Here is a 22,514-nt window from a genome sequence, read left to right as displayed (position 1 = left end):
TTTTCCTAAGCTAATTAACTTTATTCCTTAATTAATTTATCTCATGCGTTTGCGACATGGACATTAATTAAGAAATATGTGAAGTAAATAATTGTTAAGATTTGACCTGTTATAATATAAGGTTCTTCAACAGGTCGTTTACCAATTCACGTTAGTAAGCATACAACAACTACTATAATTCAGAATAAAATTTGATTAATAGGGTAAAATTGAATGCCTCGGAATGGTGTTTTATCATAAAATGGTAAAATTATTAAGATTCTAATTGATAAAAATAATGCAATAACAACTCCTAACTTATTAGGGATAGATCGTAGAATTGCATATGCAAATAGGAAATATCATTCTGGTTGAATGTGAACTGGTGTTACTAATGTGTTGGCAGGTACAAAGTTATCTGGATCTCCTAATAGGTAAGGATTAATTAAACATAGTATAATTAATAATGATGTTATTATTACAAATGTAATAGAATCCTTAAAGGTAAAGTATGGATGGAATGGAATTTTTTCAATATCTCCATTTAGTCCAAGAGGATTATTAGATCCTGTTTGGTGAAGAAAAAATAAATGAATTGCTGCTATAGCAGCAATAATAAATGGTAATACAAAATGGAATGTGAAGAATCGATTTAATGTTGCATTATCAACAGCGAATCCTCCTCATACTCATTGGACTAAATCTGTTCCTAAGTATGGGATTGCTGATAATAAATTAGTAATTACTGTTGTACCTCAAAAAGATATTTGGCCTCAGGGTAAGACATATCCTATAAATGCAGTTGCTATAACTAAAAATAAAATCACTGTACCAATTATTCAGGTATGTATATATATATAAGATCCATAGTAAATTCCCCGTCCTACATGTAAGTAAATACAAATAAAAAATATAGATGCTCCATTTGCGTGTAAGGTTCGGATAATTCAACCATTATTTACGTCTCGGCAGATGTGTACTACACTACTGAATGCTATTTCAATATTTGATGTATAATGTATAGCTAAAAATAGTCCAGTTACGATTTGAATTACCAAACATAACCCTAATAGGGATGCAAAATTTCATCAAAATTAAATATTTGTTGGGGCAGGTAAGTCAATTAAAGAGTTATTAATAATTTTAATTAAAGGATGTCTTAATCGTAAGGGTTTATTCATTAGTAATTATCTTATTTTACGAATAGGTCCCTGATTAATATTGGTGATTTTAACAACTGCTAGTAGTGCTAAAAATAAATAAATTATTATTATTATTGTAATAATGAATGTTGGTCTATTATATAATTTTTCTAAAGATATTGTTATTTCTTGATAATTGATTGAATTATCAATATTTATAGTTTCGGTGTTTTTGAAAAAGTCTATAAATATAGATATATCTAGAATAATTAATATTAATATGATAAATACTCACATTATTAATGTAATAATTATAGTGATTGATTTAGGCTGAAATATTTCGTTTGATGCAATTCTTGTGATGTAAATAAATAATACTAGTAGACCACCAAGAAATGTTAAAAATAAAATATATGATAATCAATATCTTTCTATTATTGTTCCTGTTATTAATCCAACTAGGAGTTTTGAAGGATAATAAAAAGCATTATTGATATTGGGTGTCTTAATTTAATAAAATTAATATTTATTACATTTGATAATGATATAATTATTATTTTGATCATTTCAGGGGTTAGTTTATTTAAAATACCGGTTTTGGGGACCGATGATGGAAGCTTTTCCACCTCTGAAGTTTTAAAAGTGGGGGCTGGACTTATTTCCGGTTTACAAGACCGGCGTTTTTTTTAAACTATTAAAACTAATGTTTATATTCTCTATTTTTACTTCTTTATTGATTTATTTTGCTGGTGTTTATGTTTTTTCTTCTAAACATAAACATTTATTAATGGTTCTTTTGAGATTAGAATATATTGTTCTTTCTTTATTTATGTTAGTTATTGTTTTTCTTATTGAGTTTGATTATGATTATTTTTTTCCTGTTATTTTTTTAGTTTTTTCTGTTTGTGAGGGTGCTTTAGGTCTTTCTATTTTAGTTTCAATAATTCGTTCTCATGGTAATGATTTTTTAATTCTTTTGGTTTATCTTTATGTTAAAGTATTTATTTATAACTATTTTTTTGATCCCTCTTTGTTTATTAAATAATTGTTGATGGTTGGTTCATTCTTTAATGTTTCTGTCGGGTGTTGTTTTTATAATTTGTGTTTATTCATATGCTGATTTGAATATAATTAGATATTATTTTGGTATTCATTATTTTTCTTTTAGTTTAATTTTACTTAGTTTTTGGATTTGTTCTTTAATAATCACTGCTAGAGGTTCAGTTTATTTAAGTTCATATCATTCTAATTTTTTTGTTTTTATGGTTTTGATTTTAATAATTATGCTTTATTGTTCATTTGCTAGATTAAGTCTTCTTTCTTTTTATAATTTTTTTGAGGCTAGATTAGTTCCTACTTTACTTTTAATTTTGGGTTGGGGTTATCAACCTGAGCGTTTGCAGGCTGGTGTTTATTTAATTTTTTATACTTTGGTTGCTAGATTACCTTTATTATTAGTTTTATTTAAGGTTTATCATTTTTCTAATACTTTATATTTTCCTTTATTGGTTGATTTTGGTTCTTATTATTTTATGTTTTATGTATTTATAATTTTGGCTTTTTTAGTTAAGATACCTATGTTTTTGGTTCATTTATGACTTCCTAAGGCTCATGTAGAGGCCCCTATTTCAGGTAGAATAATTCTTGCTGGTGTTTTATTAAAGTTAGGTGGTTATGGTATTTTTCGTGTTATAAAGGTTATTTCTTATTTGGGTTTAAAGTTTAATTATTTTTGATTGTCTTTAGGTTTATCTGGGGGTGTTATTGTAAGATTTATTTGTTTTCGTCAGGTTGATTTAAAGTCTTTAATTGCATATTCTTCTGTTGCCCATATAAGAATGGTTATTGGTGGATTGATGACTATGAATTGATGAGGTTGTGTAGGTTCTCTTTCTCTAATGGTTGGTCATGGTTTATGTTCTTCTGGTTTATTTTGTTTATCTAATATTATTTATGAACGTTTAGGTAGACGAAGATTATTAATTAACAAGGGTATAATTAATTTGATGCCAAGAATGGCTTTATGATGATTTCTTTTAAGATCATCAAATATGGCTGCTCCTCCTTCTTTAAATTTGGTAGGTGAAATTAGATTATTAAATAGAATTATATCTTGATCTTCTTTTAGTTCTTTGCATTGATTTTTTTATCTTTTTTTAGAGCTGTTTATACTTTGTATATATATTCTTATTCTCAGCATGGGAATTATTATTCTGGTGTTTATACTTGTTCTCTTGGTTATTTTCGTGAATATCATCTTTTACTTTTACATTGATTGCCTTTAAATATTCTCTGTTTAAAGGGTGAATATTTCTTTGTTTAGTTTGCTTAAGTATTTTAATTAAAAATATTGTTTTGTGGAATCAATGATATGAAGTTTTTCATCTTAGGCCGTGAATTTATTTTCTATTTGTTCTTTGAGTTTTTTTTCTTTGTTTATTTCGAGAACTATAATTTTTATTTTAGGTATTTATTATTTAATAATTGATTATAGAGTTTTTGTTGAGTGAGAGCTTTTCAATTTAAATGGTTCTATAGTTGTTATAACTTTAATTTTGGATTGAATATCTCTTATTTTTATATCTTTTGTTATATATATTTCTTCTTTGGTTATTTATTATAGAGAGGATTATATATCTGGTGAAAGAATATAAATCGTTTTATTATTATTGTTTTAATATTTATTCTTTCTATAGGTTTTTTAATTATTAGTCCTAATTTAATTAGAATTTTATTAGGTTGAGATGGTTTAGGTTTAGTTTCTTATTGTTTAGTTATTTATTATCAAAATGTAAAATCTTATAGTGCTGGTATATTAACTGCACTTTCTAATCGTATTGGTGATGTTGCTATTTTAATTTCTATTGCATGAATGTTAAATTTTGGTGGCTGAAATTATATTTATTATTATGATTTTATTTCTAATTCTTTTGAAATAAAGCTCATTACTATATTAATTGTTTTAGCAGCTATAACTAAGAGAGCTCAGATTCCTTTCTCTTCATGACTTCCTGCTGCTATAGCAGCTCCTACTCCTGTTTCTGCTTTAGTTCATTCTTCTACTCTTGTTACTGCTGGTGTTTATTTATTAATTCGTTTTAGACCAATATTGGATACTTATAATTGTGGTTGATTTTTACTTTTAATTGGTTGTATAACTATATTTATGGCTGGATTGGGCGCCAATTTTGAGTTTGATTTAAAGAAGATTATTGCTCTTTCTACTTTAAGACAACTTGGTTTAATAATAAGAATTTTGGCTATAGGTTATCCAAAGCTTGCATTTTTTCATTTATTGGCTCATGCTTTATTTAAGGCATTATTATTTATATGTGCAGGTTCAATAATTCATAATTTGAAGGATTCTCAGGATATTCGTTTTATAGGATCAATTGTTAATTTCATACCTTTAACTTCAGTTTGTTTTAATGTTTCTAGTTTATCTTTGTGTGGAATACCTTTTTTAGCGGCATTTTATTCAAAGGATTTAATTCTTGAGATGGTTTGTTTAAGATGAATTAAATGTTTAATTTTTTTTCTTTATTTTTTTTCTACTGGTTTAACTGCTTCTTATTCTTTTCGTTTGTTTTATTATTCAATATCTGGTGATAATAATTTTTATTCTAGATTTTCTTTTGATGATAAGGGTTATTATATTTCATTTGGAATAATTGGTCTATTGTTTGTTGCTGTTTTTGGTGGTAGTCTTTTATCTTGATTAATTTTTCCTATTCCTCATGTGATTGCTTTACCTTATTATTTAAAGTTTTTAACTATTACAGTTGTTATTTTAGGTGCTTATTTAGGTTATCTTATTTCTAATTTTGATTTTTCTCATAATTTATTTTCTTTAAGTATACTTTCTTTTGTTAGATTTGCTGGTTCTATATGATTTATACCTTTTCTTTCAACTAAGTTTATTAGATATATTCCTTTAAAAATAGGTTATTATTCATCTAAGTCATTTGATTATGGTTGAGGTGAATTACTTGGTGGTCAAGGTTTATATAGATTATTTATTTATTTAATTGGTTATATTCAAGGTTGATATGATTCTAATTTCAAGATTTATCTTTTAACTTTTATTTTTTGAATATTTATTTTGGTAATATTGTTTTTCGTTTACTTAAATAGCTTATAATTAGAGCGTGACACTGAAGATGTTAAGGAAGTATTTTTACTTTTAAGTATTTATAAATATAGATATATTATTTTTACAGTGAAAATGTAATGTTTTATTTAAACTATATAAATTTTAGAAATGTTAATGGAGTTTAACCGCTAATATAAAAAGTTAGCAGCTTTCATATTGGCTTTACATTTCCTTAATTGGAACTATTATAGTTCAATTATATTATTAACAGTAATATGCCTCTTTTTGGCTTCAATTAATAAGAATAAGGGTAGTACATACCAATCTTCCAGGTCGAAACTGACTGCAATATTTCGCTTCATATTCTATTTAAGGTTGATTGATAATATCAATACTTTTTGAATGCAACCCAAATGTTATATTTAACTACAACCCTTTATTCTGCTCATTGTAATGCTCCTTGGTTTCATTCATGGTATAGTCCTCCTAATAGAACTAGAATAAAAAATATTGTTGATACTGTTCAGATTATAATGTCTCAAGCTTTAAAAATAATTACAATTGGTAGAATTAGTGCAATTTCTACATCAAAAATTAAAAAGATTACTGCGATTAGGAAGAATCGTATTGAGAATGGTATTCGTGCTGATCTTTTTGGATCAAACCCACATTCAAATGGTGATCTTTTTTCTCGATCATTAATTAATTTTTTTGATAGTGTTGTTGCCAGGATTATAACAATTATTGGAATAATAAATCTAATGAAAACTCTTGTTGATAGAATTAGAATTGTTTTTCTTGATTTATATCAAGCTTTCTGATTGGAAGTCAAATGTACTATTTATACTAGAAAAACAATTATCTACCTCATCAATAAATAGAGATATATAAGAATAATCATACTACGTCTACGAAGTGTCAGTATCATGCTGCTGCTTCAAATCCAAAGTGATGTCTTGGTGAAAATTGATTTATTGAGTGTCGAAGTAGACATGTTGATAAAAAGATTGTTCCAATAATTACGTGTAAACCATGGAATCCTGTTGCAACAAAGAATGTTGATCCATAAACTGCATCTGCAATGGTAAAAGGTGCTTCTCAATATTCATATGCTTGAAGTATTGTAAAGTATAGTCCTAATAACACTGTGAAGAATAATCCTTGTAGTGCTTGAGTATGATTAGATTCCATTAAACTATGATGTGCTCATGTTACTGTTACTCCTGATGCTAAAAGAATAGCTGTATTAAGTAATGGAATTTGTATAGGGTTAAAGGGTTGAATTCCTATTGGAGGTCATAGTATTCCTAGTTCAATTGTTGGTGCTAATCTTCTTCTAAAGAATGCTCAAAAAAAAGAAACGAAAAATAATACCTCTGATGCAATAAATAAAATTATTCCTCATCGTAATCCAATTGATACAAATCCTGTATGTAATCCTTGATATGTTCCTTCTCGTACTACATCTCGTCATCATTGAATTATAGTTAGTAGGGTAATTCCAAATCCAATTATGAATAAGTTAATATTAAATAGGTGGAATCATTTTGCTAGTCCTGATACTAGGACTATTGCTCCAATTGCTCCTGTTAATGGTCAAGGTCTATAGCCTACTAAGTGGAATGGGTGGTTTGAGTGAGTTGTTAACATAGGTTTAATATACTTCTCTAGAATATAGAGTTCTTAGAATTGAGAAAACATAGGCTTGAATTATTGCTACTGCTGATTCTAGAATTAATAGAAGTATTTGTCCAATAATTAGTAATGAGATTAAGTTTATTGCTATAGATGGTCCTGTGTTTCCTAATAAGGTTAATAATAAGTGTCCTGCAATTATATTTGCTGCCAACCGTACTGCTAATGTACCTGGTCGAATAACATTACTAATTGTTTCAATTAGTACTATAAATGATATTAATGCAGGCGGTGTACCTTGTGGTACAAGGTGTGTAAATATATGATTAGTATGGTTAATTCATCCAAATAATATAAATCTTAGCCATATAGGTAGGGCAATTGCAAATGTTAATGCTAAATGTCTTGTTCTAGTAAAAATATAAGGGAATAATCCTATGAAATTGTTAAATAATATTATAATAAAAATTGAGATGAAAATGAATGTTGTTCCATTAAATGATTTTGGTCCAAGAAGTGTTTTAAATTCATTATGTAAGGTTAAATTTAGTTTATTTCAGATAATGTTAATTCGTGATGGTGTAAGTCAAAATAGTGATGGGATTAATAATAGTCCTAGAAATGTTCTAGTTCAATTTAATGATAAATTAAAGATGTTAGTTGATGGGTCAAATTTTGAGAATAGATTTGTTATCATTTTCAATTTAAGTTTTTTATTTCAATTGTTCCTTTTTCTGCTCTTTTAATAAGGTTAGGTTTAAATGAGAAGAAGTTTATTTGATTAAACAAGATTAATGTAGCTGAAAATATAATGAATAGTGAGAATCATATAAGAGGGGATATTTGAGGGATTTGGATATAATTTCCCCATCAGAAGTAGTCGTTAATTTACTATTATTTGGTTTAAGAGACCATTACTTACTTTCAGTCATCTGATGAATTTCAAGGTGTACTAATTTTTTTTAGTTACTTTAGATTGACACTCTAATGTTATTTATTTTAACTAACTCCTTAAATTATCTTAGATAATCACTTAATAAATAAATTTACTGAAGTTCTTTCAATTACAATTGGTATAAATCTGTGGTTTGCTCCACAGATTTCTGAGCATTGTCCAAAGAATAATCCAGGTCGATTTATTGTGAATGTTCCTTGATTTAACCGATCTGGCGTTGCATCAATTTTAACCCCTAATGCAGGAACTGCTCATGAGTGTAGAACATCTGATGCTCTTGTTAATACTCGTACTTCTGTATTTATTGGTAGGATTGTTCGGTTATCTACATCTAGTAGTCGGAATCCATCATTTTCTAGGTCTTGTTCTGGTGTTATATAAGTGTCAAATTCTACGTCTATGAAGTCTGAATATTCATATCTTCAATATCATTGTCGTCTAATGGTTTTAATTGTAATTATTGCATCTACTGAATCATCAAGTAAATATAATAGTCGTAATGATGGAAGGGCAATAAAAATTAATGTAATTGCTGGTAAAGCTGTTCAGATTGTTTCAATTAAATGTCCATGAAGTATATTACAGTTAGTATAGGCACATCATAGTTTAATGGAATCTAATCATACTCAAGCACTACAAGGATTATTCTTCACAGTGTTATTAGGACTATACTTTACAATACTTCAAGCATATGAATATTGAGAAGCACCTTTTACCATTGCAGATGCAGTTTATGGATCAACATTCTTTGTTGCAACAGGATTCCATGGTTTACACTTTATGCCGCTAAAAAAGGTATTCCACACAAAGATAAACTAGAAACATTAAAACAAACTGAAGTTAAAGGTATGAAATTAACAATTGATCCTATAAAACGAATTTCCTGAGAATCCTTCAAATTATGAATTATTGAACCTGCACATATAAATAATAATGCCTTAAATAAAGCATGAGCCAATAAATGAAAAAATGCAAGCTTTGGATAACCTATAGCCAAAATTCTTATTATTAAACCAAGTTGTCTTAAAGTAGAAAGAGCAATAATCTTCTTTAAATCAAACTCAAAATTAGCGCCCAATCCAGCCATAAATATAGTTATACAACCAATTAAAAGTAAAAATCAACCACAATTATAAGTATCCAATATTGGTCTAAAACGAATTAATAAATAAACACCAGCAGTAACAAGAGTAGAAGAATGAACTAAAGCAGAAACAGGAGTAGGAGCTGCTATAGCAGCAGGAAGTCATGAAGAGAAAGGAATCTGAGCTCTCTTAGTTATAGCTGCTAAAACAATTAATATAGTAATGAGCTTTATTTCAAAAGAATTAGAAATAAAATCATAATAATAAATATAATTTCAACCACCAAAATTTAACATTCATGCAATAGAAATTAAAATAGCAACATCACCAATACGATTAGAAAGTGCAGTTAATATACCAGCACTATAAGATTTTACATTTTGATAATAAATAACTAAACAATAAGAAACTAAACCTAAACCATCTCAACCTAATAAAATTCTAATTAAATTAGGACTAATAATTAAAAAACCTATAGAAAGAATAAATATTAAAACAATAATAATAAAACGATTTATATTCTTTTCACCAGATATATAATCCTCTCTATAATAAATAACCAAAGAAGAAATATATATAACAAAAGATATAAAAATAAGAGATATTCAATCCAAAATTAAAGTTATAACAACTATAGAACCATTTAAATTGAAAAGCTCTCACTCAACAAAAACTCTATAATCAATTATTAAATAATAAATACCTAAAATAAAAATTATAGTTCTCGAAATAAACAAAGAAAAAAAACTCAAAGAACAAATAGAAAATAAATTCACGGCCTAAGATGAAAAACTTCATATCATTGATTCCACAAAACAATATTTTTAATTAAAATACTTAAGCAAACTAAACAAAGAAATATTCACCCTTTAAACAGAGAATATTTAAAGGCAATCAATGTAAAAGTAAAAGATGATATTCACGAAAATAACCAAGAGAACAAGTATAAACACCAGAATAATAATTCCCATGCTGAGAATAAGAATATATATACAAAGTATAAACAGCTCTAAAAAAAGATAAAAAAATCAAAGCAAAGAATCTAAAAGAAGATCAAGATATAATTCTATTTAATAATCTAATTTCACCTACCAAATTTAAAGAAGGAGGAGCAGCCATATTTGATGATCTTAAAAGAAATCATCATAAAGCCATTCTTGGCATCAAATTAATTATACCCTTGTTAATTAATAATCTTCGTCTACCTAAACGTTCATAAATAATATTAGATAAACAAAATAAACCAGAAGAACATAAACCATGGCCAACCATTAGAGAAAGAGAACCTACACAACCTCATCAATTCATAGTCATCAATCCACCAATAACCATTCTTATATGAGCAACAGAAGAATATGCAATTAAAGACTTTAAATCAACCTGACGAAAACAAATAAATCTTACAATAACACCCCCAGATAAACCTAAAGACAATCAAAAATAATTAAACTTTAAACCCAAATAAGAAATAACCTTTATAACACGAAAAATACCATAACCACCTAACTTTAATAAAACACCAGCAAGAATTATTCTACCTGAAATAGGGGCCTCTACATGAGCCTTAGGAAGTCATAAATGAACCAAAAACATAGGTATCTTAACTAAAAAAGCCAAAATTATAAATACATAAAACATAAAATAATAAGAACCAAAATCAACCAATAAAGGAAAATATAAAGTATTAGAAAAATGATAAACCTTAAATAAAACTAATAATAAAGGTAATCTAGCAACCAAAGTATAAAAAATTAAATAAACACCAGCCTGCAAACGCTCAGGTTGATAACCCCAACCCAAAATTAAAGGTAAAGTAGGAACTAATCTAGCCTCAAAAAAAATATAAAAAGAAAGAAGACTTAATCTAGCAAATGAACAATAAAGCATAATTATTAAAATCAAAACCATAAAAACAAAAAAAAATAGAATGATATGAACTTAAATAAACTGAACCTCTAGCAGTGATTATTAAAGAACAAATCCAAAAACTAAGTAAAATTAAACTAAAAGAAAAATAATCAATACCAAAATAATATCTAATTACATTCAAATCAGCATATGAATAAACACAAATTATAAAAACAAAACCCGACAGAAACATTAAAGAATGAACCAACCATCAACAATTATTTAATAAACAAAGAGGGATCAAAAAAATAGTTATAAATAAATACTTTAACATAAAGATAAACCAAAAGAATTAAAAAAATCATTACCATGAGAACGAATTATTGAAACTAAAATAGAAAGACCTAAAGCACCCTCACAAACAGAAAAAACTAAAAAAATAACAGGAAAAAAATAATCATAATCAAACTCAATAAGAAAAACAATAACTAACATAAATAAAGAAAGAACAATATATTCTAATCTCAAAAGAACCATTAATAAATGTTTACGTTTAGAAGAAAAAACATAAACACCAGCAAAATAAATCAATAAAGAAGTAAAAATAGAGAATATAAACATTAGTTTTAATAGTTTAAAAAAAAACGCCGGTCTTGTAAACCGGAAATAAGTCCAGCCCCCACTTTTAAAACTTCAGAGGTGGAAAAGCTTCCATCATCGGTCCCCAAAACCGGTATTTTAAATAAACTAACCCCTGAAATGATCAAAATAATAATTATATCATTATCAAATGTAATAAATATTAATTTTATTAAATTAAGACACCCAATATCAATAATGCTTTTTATTATCCTTCAAACCTTCCTAGTTGGATTAATAACAGGAACAATAATAGAAAGATATTGATTATCATATATTTTATTTTTAACATTTCTTGGTGGTATACTAGTATTATTTATTTACATTACAAGAATTGCATCAAACGAAATATTTCAGCCTAAATCAATCACTATAATTATTACATTAATAATGTGAGTATTTATCATATTAATATTAATTATTCTAGATATATCTATATTTATAGACTTTTTCAAAAACACCGAAACTATAAATATTGATAATTCAATCAATTATCAAGAAATAACAATATCTTTAGAAAAATTATATAATAGACCAACATTCATTATTACAATAATAATAATAATTTATTTATTTTTAGCACTACTAGCAGTTGTTAAAATCACCAATATTAGTCAGGGACCTATTCGTAAAATAAGATAATTACTAATGAATAAACCCTTACGATTAAGACATCCTTTAATTAAAATTATTAATAACTCTTTAATTGACTTACCTGCCCCAACAAATATTTAATTTTGATGAAATTTTGGATCCCTATTAGGGTTATGTTTGGTAATTCAAATCGTAACTGGACTATTTTTAGCTATACATTATACATCAAATATTGAAATAGCATTCAGTAGTGTAGTACACATCTGCCGAGACGTAAATAATGGTTGAATTATCCGAACCTTACACGCAAATGGAGCATCTATATTTTGTATTTGTATTTACTTACATGTAGGACGGGGAATTTACTATGGATCTTATATATATATACATACCTGAATAATTGGTACAGTGATTTTATTTTTAGTTATAGCAACTGCATTTATAGGATATGTCTTACCCTGAGGCCAAATATCTTTTTGAGGTACAACAGTAATTACTAATTTATTATCAGCAATCCCATACTTAGGAACAGATTTAGTCCAATGAGTATGAGGAGGATTCGCTGTTGATAATGCAACATTAAATCGATTCTTCACATTCCATTTTGTATTACCATTTATTATTGCTGCTATAGCAGCAATTCATTTATTTTTTATTCACCAAACAGGATCTAATAATCCACTTGGACTAAATGGAGATATTGAAAAAATTCCATTCCATCCATACTTTACCTTTAAGGATTCTATTACATTTGTAATAATAACATCATTATTAATTATACTATGTTTAATTAATCCTTGCCTATTAGGAGATCCAGATAACTTTGTACCTGCCAACCCATTAGTAACACCAGTTCACATTCAACTAGAATGATATTTCCTATTTGCATATGCAATTCTACGATCTATCCCTAATAAGTTAGGAGGTGTTATTGCATTATTTTTATCAATTAGAATCTTAATAATTTTACCATTTTATAATAAAACACCATTCCGAGGCATTCAATTTTACCCTATTAATCAAATTTTATTCTGAATTATAGTAGTTGTTGTATGCTTACTAACGTGAATTGGTAAACGACCTGTTGAAGAACCTTATATTATAACAGGTCAAATCTTAACAATTATTTACTTCACATATTTCTTAATTAATGTCCATCTCGCAAACGCATGAGATAAATTAATTAAGGAATAAAGTTAATTAGCTTAGGAAAAGCATATGTTTTGAAAACATAAAATTAGAAGTTTAACTCTTCTATTAACTTTTCTCAAAAAATTTCACTAAACAAATGAGATAAATAAAATCTTTAAACCAACAAAGAAAATAAAAAAATTCAAAGATAAAGGTAAAAAACTTTTTCAAGCTAAGTACATTAATTTATCATAACGGAACCGTGGTAATGTTCCACGAACCCAAATAAAACCAAAAGATATAATAGCAAGCTTAATAAAAAATATAAAAGAATAAAAATCACCACCCAAAAAAATTAAAGCCAATAACATTCTTATGAAGACAATTCTAGTATATTCAGCTAAAAAAATTAAAGTAAAACCACCTGCACCATACTCAATATTAAATCCTGAAACTAACTCAGATTCCCCTTCAGCAAAATCAAAAGGAGTACGATTAGTTTCAGCTAAGCAAGAAGCAAAACAAGCTAAAGCTAAAGGAAAAGAAATAATAATAAATCAACAATAAAGCTGATAGTTTATAAAATCAAACATATTAAAACTACCAATTAAAATAATTAAAGACAATAAAATTAAAGCTAAACTAACTTCATAAGAAATTGTTTGAGCAACAGAACGAAGAGAACCTAATAATGAATAATTTGAATTAGAAGATCAACCAGCAATTATAACAGTATAAACACCTAATCTAGTACAACATAAAAAAAATAAAAATCCATAAGAAAAAGAACACATATAAGTTAAATAAGGAAAAATTACTCAAACGGCTAAAGAAATCATTAAATTAAAAACAGGGGAAAAATAATAAAGTAGGTAATTAGATATAATAGGAATTGGCTGCTCCTTACAAATTAACTTAATAGCATCTCTAAATGGCTGAGGAATTCCAACAAAACCTACCTTATTTGGACCCTTTCGAATCTGAATATAACCTAAAACCTTACGCTCTAATAAAGTTAAAAAGGCAACACTAATTAAAACACAAATAACCAATAAAAGAAAATTCAAAATAAATATAAATAAATCATAAAGTATCAATACTATTTGTAGAAAAAATCTACATAAATGAATTCTAAATTCAACACATTAATCTGTCAATATAGTAAATAAATTAATATAAATCAATATAACAAAAAATATTTTAACCATATGGTCCTTTCGTACTAATATGGATTAACAATCTTAGGATAGAAACCGACCTGGCTCACGCCGGTCTGAACTCAGATCATGTAAGAATTTAAAGGTCGAACAGACCTAATCATTGGGCTCCTGCACCCAAAATTTTTCTTAATCCAACATCGAGGTCGCAATCTGCTTTGTCGATATGAGCTCTCAAAAACAATTACGCTGTTATCCCTAAGGTAACTTAATCTTATGATCATAAATTATGGATCAAAATAACAAACATAAATAAATGATATAATAATGAAGAGTTTATCTATTCTTCATGTCACCCCAACAAAACATCATCATTAAATATAGAAAGACAAACAAAAAACTATATAAAAGTAAAATGTCAAGCTCTATAGGGTCTTCTCGTCCTAAAGAAGAATTTAAGCCTTTTGACTCAAAAGTTAAATTCAAAAATTTATTAAGAGACAGTTGATTTCTCGTCAAGCCATTCATTCCAGCCACTAATTAAGAGACTAATGATTATGCTACCTTTGCACGGTCAAAATACCGCGGCTCTTTAAAAATACGCTCAGTGAGCAGGCCAGACCTCAAAATATAAACAAGAGGACATGTTTTTGATAAACACTCGGAAATCAATTTTGCCTAGTTCCTTATAATAAGTTCACAAGGTAAAAATTTCATACAAATAAATATACTAATTCTATCATTATTACAAAAATTTAAAATTAAATTAATAATCTTAATAAAAAACCTAAAATATTTATAAAATCAAAATAAAAAATAATGAACTAAAACGTAATCTTAAAGATAGCTGGTTTAAAGCTTACTATTATATTTCTATAAAATAAATTATAGGTTATTAACTTCAAAGCTTATCCCTTAAAGAATAAATAAGTTAATATTTTTACTTAAAAAATTAAATAAAAACAAATAACTTTAAAAAATTAAATTTTTTCTTAAGAAACTAGATATATTGGGAAACGATTAACATCTCATTTCTATAAATATTTTAATAATAATTATGATACATTAACTATAAATTATTTATAAATCAACCCAAATCGAGACAAGTAAAATAAATACTAAAATTTTGATAAACCCTGATACAAAAGGTACAATAAATAAAATCTACTTAAAAAAATTTAAAATAATATTTCATAAAACACTTACATTACCAATAAACTATAATTTAAAAAATCAATTCTATAAAATATACTAAGACAAAAATACAATAAAATTATTTATATTAAATAATTCAATAAACAAAAAATAAATATAATAAAATAAATAATCAAGATATCCTAATTTGCACAGAAAAATTTTCAGTGTAAATGAAACACTTTACTAATAAGTTATATCTTGAAACTCTTCCTAGATACACTTTCCAGTACATCTACTATGTTACGACTTATCTCATCTAAATTGAAGCTACTTTAAAATAAAATAGAATAATCAATAATGAGAGCGACGGGCGATGTGTACACATCTCAGAGCCAATATCAGTTAAATTAAATAAATTAAATTACTATCAAATCCACCTTCATTAACAGTATTTCACTATCAAATCCGTTATAAACAAAAATCTATTGTAACCCACCTCCTCTTAACTATAAGCTGCACCTTGACCTGAAATATTTTATAATTATAAATCTTGAGAATTATAACTCTAAAAAGATTCTCTGATAACGGAGATATACAAACAAATAAATTAAGTAGAGTAAATCGTGTATTATCAATCATGGGGTAGGTTCCTCTGAATGGAATGAGATACCGCAAAATTCTTTGGGTTTAAAGACCTTAACTAATAGTACCCTGGTAAATATAATTAACATTTAAAATAATAGGGTATCTAATCCTAGTTTATTATTTAAATTTCATAGATTCATAAAAAGGGCCACAAATAAATTTTAACATTTCACCTTACAAATTTATATTTCAACCCTAATAATATAAACAACTGTTTTAACCAATAATATTCACTTGTATCAATCGTATAACCGCGGCTGCTGGCACGAATTATGCCGATACTAAATCAATTGCTAAATCCAAAATCACTTGGTAATTAAATCAAATTACTGCAAAAAGAACATTTAGTCTAACAAAACTTACATATAATACAAAGAAAAAGTGAATAAACAAGCAAGAATAAAACTTTTAAAAATAAAAAATAAGAAAATTTTAAATCTATTAATTCAGGAAAAAATAAAAGATTCAAATATTTAAAGAAAAAAAAAGAAAAAAAACCACAAACATTAGCAAAAAAAAAAGAAACGCCCCTATGTATGACCACAACAACTTCTCTATTATATATAATTAAAGATTAATATGGAACATGTATAGCAATAAATGTATTATATTCTTTCTTATTTAATCTTTCTTTTCACTAATAAATAAAGAAAGATTAAATAATATAATAAATATATTTTATACAATTATGTAATTTAATATAATATGTTATTAATATGAATTCTTTTTTTTATATTAAGTTAACTTTCATATATATTAGTTAAATAATCTAATTATAGATAATTTACATAATTATATTATTATAATTAATATAATTATTTATATTAATTATAATATTTTATATTTAAATTAATAATTTTATTTATTATATCCAATTATAATAATATTAAATATTAAATTACATATTATTATATATATTATATTATAATAACCTATTTTAAGCTAAAAACATAAGTAGCTATAATCCTAGGTAAATAATTGCATTAAAATAATCAATTGATAATGGTAAGATGAACTTATAATACTTTAATTTCAATTAAATGTAATATATTAATATAAATTATTTATTATATATATATATAAAAAAAAATGAGCAGGATAAATTAATCCTAATTAAACAAAATAATACATAAAAGAATTTAAAAAAAAACTTTCGATTTATATATTAAATAAATGAAGTGCCTGATTAAGGGGTTACCTTGATAGGGTAAATAAAGTAAATAAAATTACCTTCATTAAAATTACATAAGATAGAATTAAACTACCTCCTTTAGTATCAAAAACTAACGCGCATCATACACCTTAATGTAAAAAGGTAAGCTAATGAAGCTAATGGGTTCATACCCCATTTATAGAGGTATCAATCCTCTCCTTTTTAATGACCAACAACTCTACAAAACTTCTCTTCCTATCAACATTAATGATAGGAACGATCCTGTCCATTTCATCAAATTCCTGATTTGGGGTTTGAATAGGACTTGAGATCAACTTACTTTCATTTATTCCGCTCCTAACAAGAAATAAAAATATAATAATAAATGAATCATCAATTAAATATTTTATTGTCCAAGCAATAGAATCGACAATATTATTATTTTCAATTTTGCTGATTCAAATAAAATATCCCATGGGATGGGAAACAGAATTTATCCCATCAATAATAATTAGATCTAGACTATTATTAAAGATTGGAGCTGCACCTTTCCATTTCTGATTTCCAGAAGTTATAGGAGCATCAAGATGAAATAATTGTTTAACATTAATAACATGACAAAAAATCGCCCCAATAATGGTCTTATCTTATTGTATTCAATTAAGAACTTTTATTTGAACAATTATTATCTTAAGAATTATTATTGGGGCAATAGGAGGTTTAAATCAAACATCCTTACGACAACTTTTAGCATATTCATCAATCAGACATCTAGGTTGAATAATTAGATCATTAACAGTCAGAGAAAACATCTGAGAGCTATACTTCATTATTTACTCACTATTAAGATTAATTATAGTTTTATTATTTAAGCAAATAAATTTATTTTTCATAAATCAAATTTATTCAGCCAGAAATATAAAAACCGAAATTAAATTCATAATATTCTTATCTTTATTATCTTTAGGTGGACTACCACCATTCCTTGGATTCTTACCAAAATGAATTGTAATACAATCATTAATAGAAAACAATATAACAACTATTATAACTATTATAGTTGTATTAACTACAATTACACTCTACTACTATATACGTATTAGATTCTCAGCTCTAATTATATCATACACAGAAAATTCGTGATCTATAAAGATAAAGTCCCAAAAATCAAGAATCATTCTTCCTATAACAGTAATAATTTCAACAATAGGATTGATTTCAACATCAACCTTAATTTCATTATACTAAGGACTTAAGTTAATCAAACTAATAACCTTCAAAGTTATAATTAAAAGAATAATCTTTTAGGCCTTAGTAAAATTTTACACCTCTAGAATTGCAGTCTAGAATCATAATTGAATATAAGACCTAAATATGATAAGAGAGAAAACATCTCATAAGTAGATTTACAGTCTACCACCTAAAATTCAGCCATCTTACCGCAAAAATGATTATTCTCAACAAACCATAAGGACATTGGTACTTTATACTTCATATTTGGAGCATGAGCAGGAATAGTAGGAACATCAATAAGAATACTTATTCGTGCTGAACTTGGCCAACCCGGATCTCTAATTGGGGATGACCAGATTTATAATGTTATTATTACAGCTCACGCATTCGTAATAATTTTCTTTATAGTAATACCTATTATAATTGGTGGATTTGGTAATTGACTTGTTCCACTAATAATTGGTGCACCAGATATAGCATTTCCACGAATAAATAATATAAGTTTTTGATTACTACCACCTTCACTAACCCTTCTTCTTACATCTTCTATAGTAGATAATGGTGCTGGTACAGGATGAACAGTTTACCCTCCTCTAGCAGGAGCTATTGCACACGGGGGTGCATCTGTAGATCTAGCTATTTTTTCACTGCACTTAGCAGGTGTATCATCTATTCTTGGTGCAGTGAATTTCATTACAACAGCAATTAATATACGATCAGAAACTATAACTTTAGATCAAACACCTTTATTTGTATGATCTGTAGCTATTACAGCATTACTTCTCCTTCTTTCACTTCCAGTTTTAGCAGGAGCTATTACTATATTATTAACAGATCGAAATTTAAATACATCATTCTTTGACCCTGCAGGAGGGGGTGACCCAATTCTATATCAACATCTATTTTGATTCTTTGGACACCCAGAAGTTTATATTTTAATTCTACCGGGGTTCGGAATTATTTCACATATTGTATGTCAGGAAAGAGGAAAAATTGAATCATTTGGAACATTAGGTATAATTTATGCTATACTATCAATTGGACTAATAGGATTTATTGTATGAGCACATCATATATTTACAGTAGGAATGGATGTTGACACACGAGCATATTTTACATCAGCAACAATAATTATTGCTGTACCTACAGGAATTAAGGTATTTAGATGATTAGCTACATTATATGGAACTAAATTCAAGTTCAATCCACCATTATTATGAGCTCTAGGATTTATTTTCCTATTTACAATTGGTGGATTAACAGGATTAGTATTAGCAAATTCATCACTTGATATTGTATTACATGATACATATTATGTAGTAGCCCACTTTCATTATGTATTATCTATAGGAGCAGTATTTGCAATTATAGGAGGTGTCATTCAATGATATCCACTATTTACAGGATTAACTATAAATAATACATGATTAAAAATCCAATTTACAATTATATTCATTGGAGTAAATTTAACATTCTTTCCTCAACGCTTCCTAGGATTAGCAGGAATACCTCGACGATACTCTGACTACCCAGACGCATATACATCATGAAACGTAGTATCAAGAATTGGGTCTACAATTTCTATTGTAGGAATCATTATATTCATTGTAATTATATGAGAAAGAATGATTACAAACCGAGCAATTATATTTAGAGCTAACATAAGAAGATCAACAGAATGACTACAAAATAACCCTCCTGCAGAACATAGTTACTCAGAATTACCATTAATCTCTAGATTCTAATATGGCAGATTAGTGCAGTAGATTTAAGCTCTACAAATAAAGGTTTGACCTTTTATTAGAAAATATTTATTAATGGCAACATGATCAAATTTATCTCTTCAAGATGGAGCTTCACCATTAATGGAGCAATTATCATTCTTTCATGATCATACTATGGTCGTATTATTATTAATTACAGTAATTGTAGGTTATGCCCTAAGTTATATATTATTTATTGCCTATACTAACCGTAATATACTTCATGGACATTTAATTGAAACAATACTGAACAGCTTTACCAGCAATTACATTAATTTTTATTGCCCTTCCATCATTACGACTATTATATTTACTTGATGATTCAGTAGATGCAATAATTACAATTAAAACCATTGGACGACAATGATATTGAAGATATAAATATTCAGACTTCATAGACGTAGAATTTGACACTTATATAACACCAGAACAAGACCTAGAAAATGATGGATTCCGACTACTAGATGTAGATAACCGAACAATCCTACCAATAAATACAGAAGTACGAGTATTAACAAGAGCATCAGATGTTCTACACTCATGAGCAGTTCCTGCATTAGGGGTTAAAATTGATGCAACGCCAGGTCGGTTAAATCAAGAAACATTCACAATAAATCGACCTGGATTATTCTTTGGACAATGCTCAGAAATCTGTGGAGCAAACCACAGATTTATACCAATTGTAATTGAAAGAACTTCAGTAAATTTATTTATTAAGTGATTATCTAAGATAATTTAAGGAGTTAGTTAAAATAAATAACATTAGAGGGTCAATCTAAAGTAACTAAAAAAAATTAGTACACCTTGAAATTCATCAGATGACTGAAAGTAAGTAATGGTCTCTTAAACCAAATAATAGTAAATTAACGACTACTTCTGATGGGGAAATTATATCCAAATCCCTCAAATATCCCCTCTTATATGATTCTCACTATTCATTATATTTTCAGCTACATTAATCTTGTTTAATCAAATAAACTTCTTCTCATTTAAACCTAACCTTATTAAAAGAGCAGAAAAAGGAACAATTGAAATAAAAAACTTAAATTGAAAATGATAACAAATCTATTCTCAACATTTGACCCATCAACTAACATCTTTAATTTATCATTAAATTGAACTAGAACATTTCTAGGACTATTATTAATCCCATCACTATTTTGACTTACACCATCACGAATTAACATTATCTGAAATAAACTAAATTTAACCTTACATAATGAATTTAAAACACTTCTTGGACCAAAATCATTTAATGGAACAACATTCATTTTCATCTCAATTTTTATTATAATATTATTTAACAATTTCATAGGATTATTCCCTTATATTTTTAATAGAACAAGACATTTAGCATTAACATTTGCAATTGCCCTACCTATATGGCTAAGATTTATATTATTTGGATGAATTAACCATACTAATCATATATTTACACACCTTGTACCACAAGGTACACCGCCTGCATTAATATCATTTATAGTACTAATTGAAACAATTAGTAATGTTATTCGACCAGGTACATTAGCAGTACGGTTGGCAGCAAATATAATTGCAGGACACTTATTATTAACCTTATTAGGAAACACAGGACCATCTATAGCAATAAACTTAATCTCATTACTAATTATTGGACAAATACTTCTATTAATTCTAGAATCAGCAGTAGCAATAATTCAAGCCTATGTTTTCTCAATTCTAAGAACTCTATATTCTAGAGAAGTATATTAAACCTATGTTAACAACTCACTCAAACCACCCATTCCACTTAGTAGACTATAGACCTTGACCATTAACAGGAGCAATTGGAGCAATAGTCCTAGTATCAGGACTAGCAAAATGATTCCACCTATTTAATATTAACTTATTCATAATTGGATTTGGAATTACCCTACTAACTATAATTCAATGATGACGAGATGTAGTACGAGAAGGAACATATCAAGGATTACATACAGGATTTGTATCAATTGGATTAAGATGAGGAATAATTTTATTTATTGCATCAGAGGTATTATTTTTCGTTTCTTTTTTTTGAGCATTCTTTAGAAGAAGATTAGCACCAACAATTGAACTAGGAATACTATGACCTCCAATAGGAATTCAACCCTTTAACCCTATACAAATTCCATTACTTAATACAGCTATTCTTTTAGCATCAGGAGTAACAGTAACATGAGCACATCATAGTTTAATGGAATCTAATCATACTCAAGCACTACAAGGATTATTCTTCACAGTGTTATTAGGACTATACTTTACAATACTTCAAGCATATGAATATTGAGAAGCACCTTTTACCATTGCAGATGCAGTTTATGGATC

At 27.0% G+C, this 22,514-nt stretch overlaps 1 protein-coding gene and 1 long non-coding RNA gene across 2 annotated transcripts in view; both read right to left on the bottom strand.

The window, feature by feature from the left end:
- Positions 1-3,746: 3,746 nt before the first annotated feature.
- LOC126302212 (NADH-ubiquinone oxidoreductase chain 5-like) overlaps positions 3,747-22,514 on the bottom strand; it is a 219,170-nt gene continuing 200,402 nt past the window's right edge. Inside the window, exon 2 of the mRNA XM_049991730.1 lies at positions 3,747-4,645. Within this exon, the coding sequence (XP_049847687.1) occupies positions 4,596-4,645 (50 nt within the window). The 3' untranslated portion in view covers positions 3,747-4,595. The remainder of the gene's footprint in view (positions 4,646-22,514) is intronic.
- The window catches only part of LOC126302228 (uncharacterized), a 54,486-nt gene continuing 46,235 nt past the window's right edge, over positions 14,264-22,514 (bottom strand). Inside the window, exon 2 of the long non-coding RNA XR_007553133.1 lies at positions 14,264-14,880. This is a non-coding gene — a long non-coding RNA (uncharacterized LOC126302228). The remainder of the gene's footprint in view (positions 14,881-22,514) is intronic.

Source organism: Schistocerca gregaria, unplaced genomic scaffold (assembly GCF_023897955.1).
Source record: "Schistocerca gregaria isolate iqSchGreg1 unplaced genomic scaffold, iqSchGreg1.2 ptg000169l, whole genome shotgun sequence".
Lineage (NCBI taxonomy): Eukaryota > Metazoa > Arthropoda > Insecta > Orthoptera > Acrididae > Schistocerca > Schistocerca gregaria.
The sequence above is the reverse complement of the archived record's forward strand: the minus strand, read 5'-3'. Positions and strand labels throughout refer to the sequence as shown.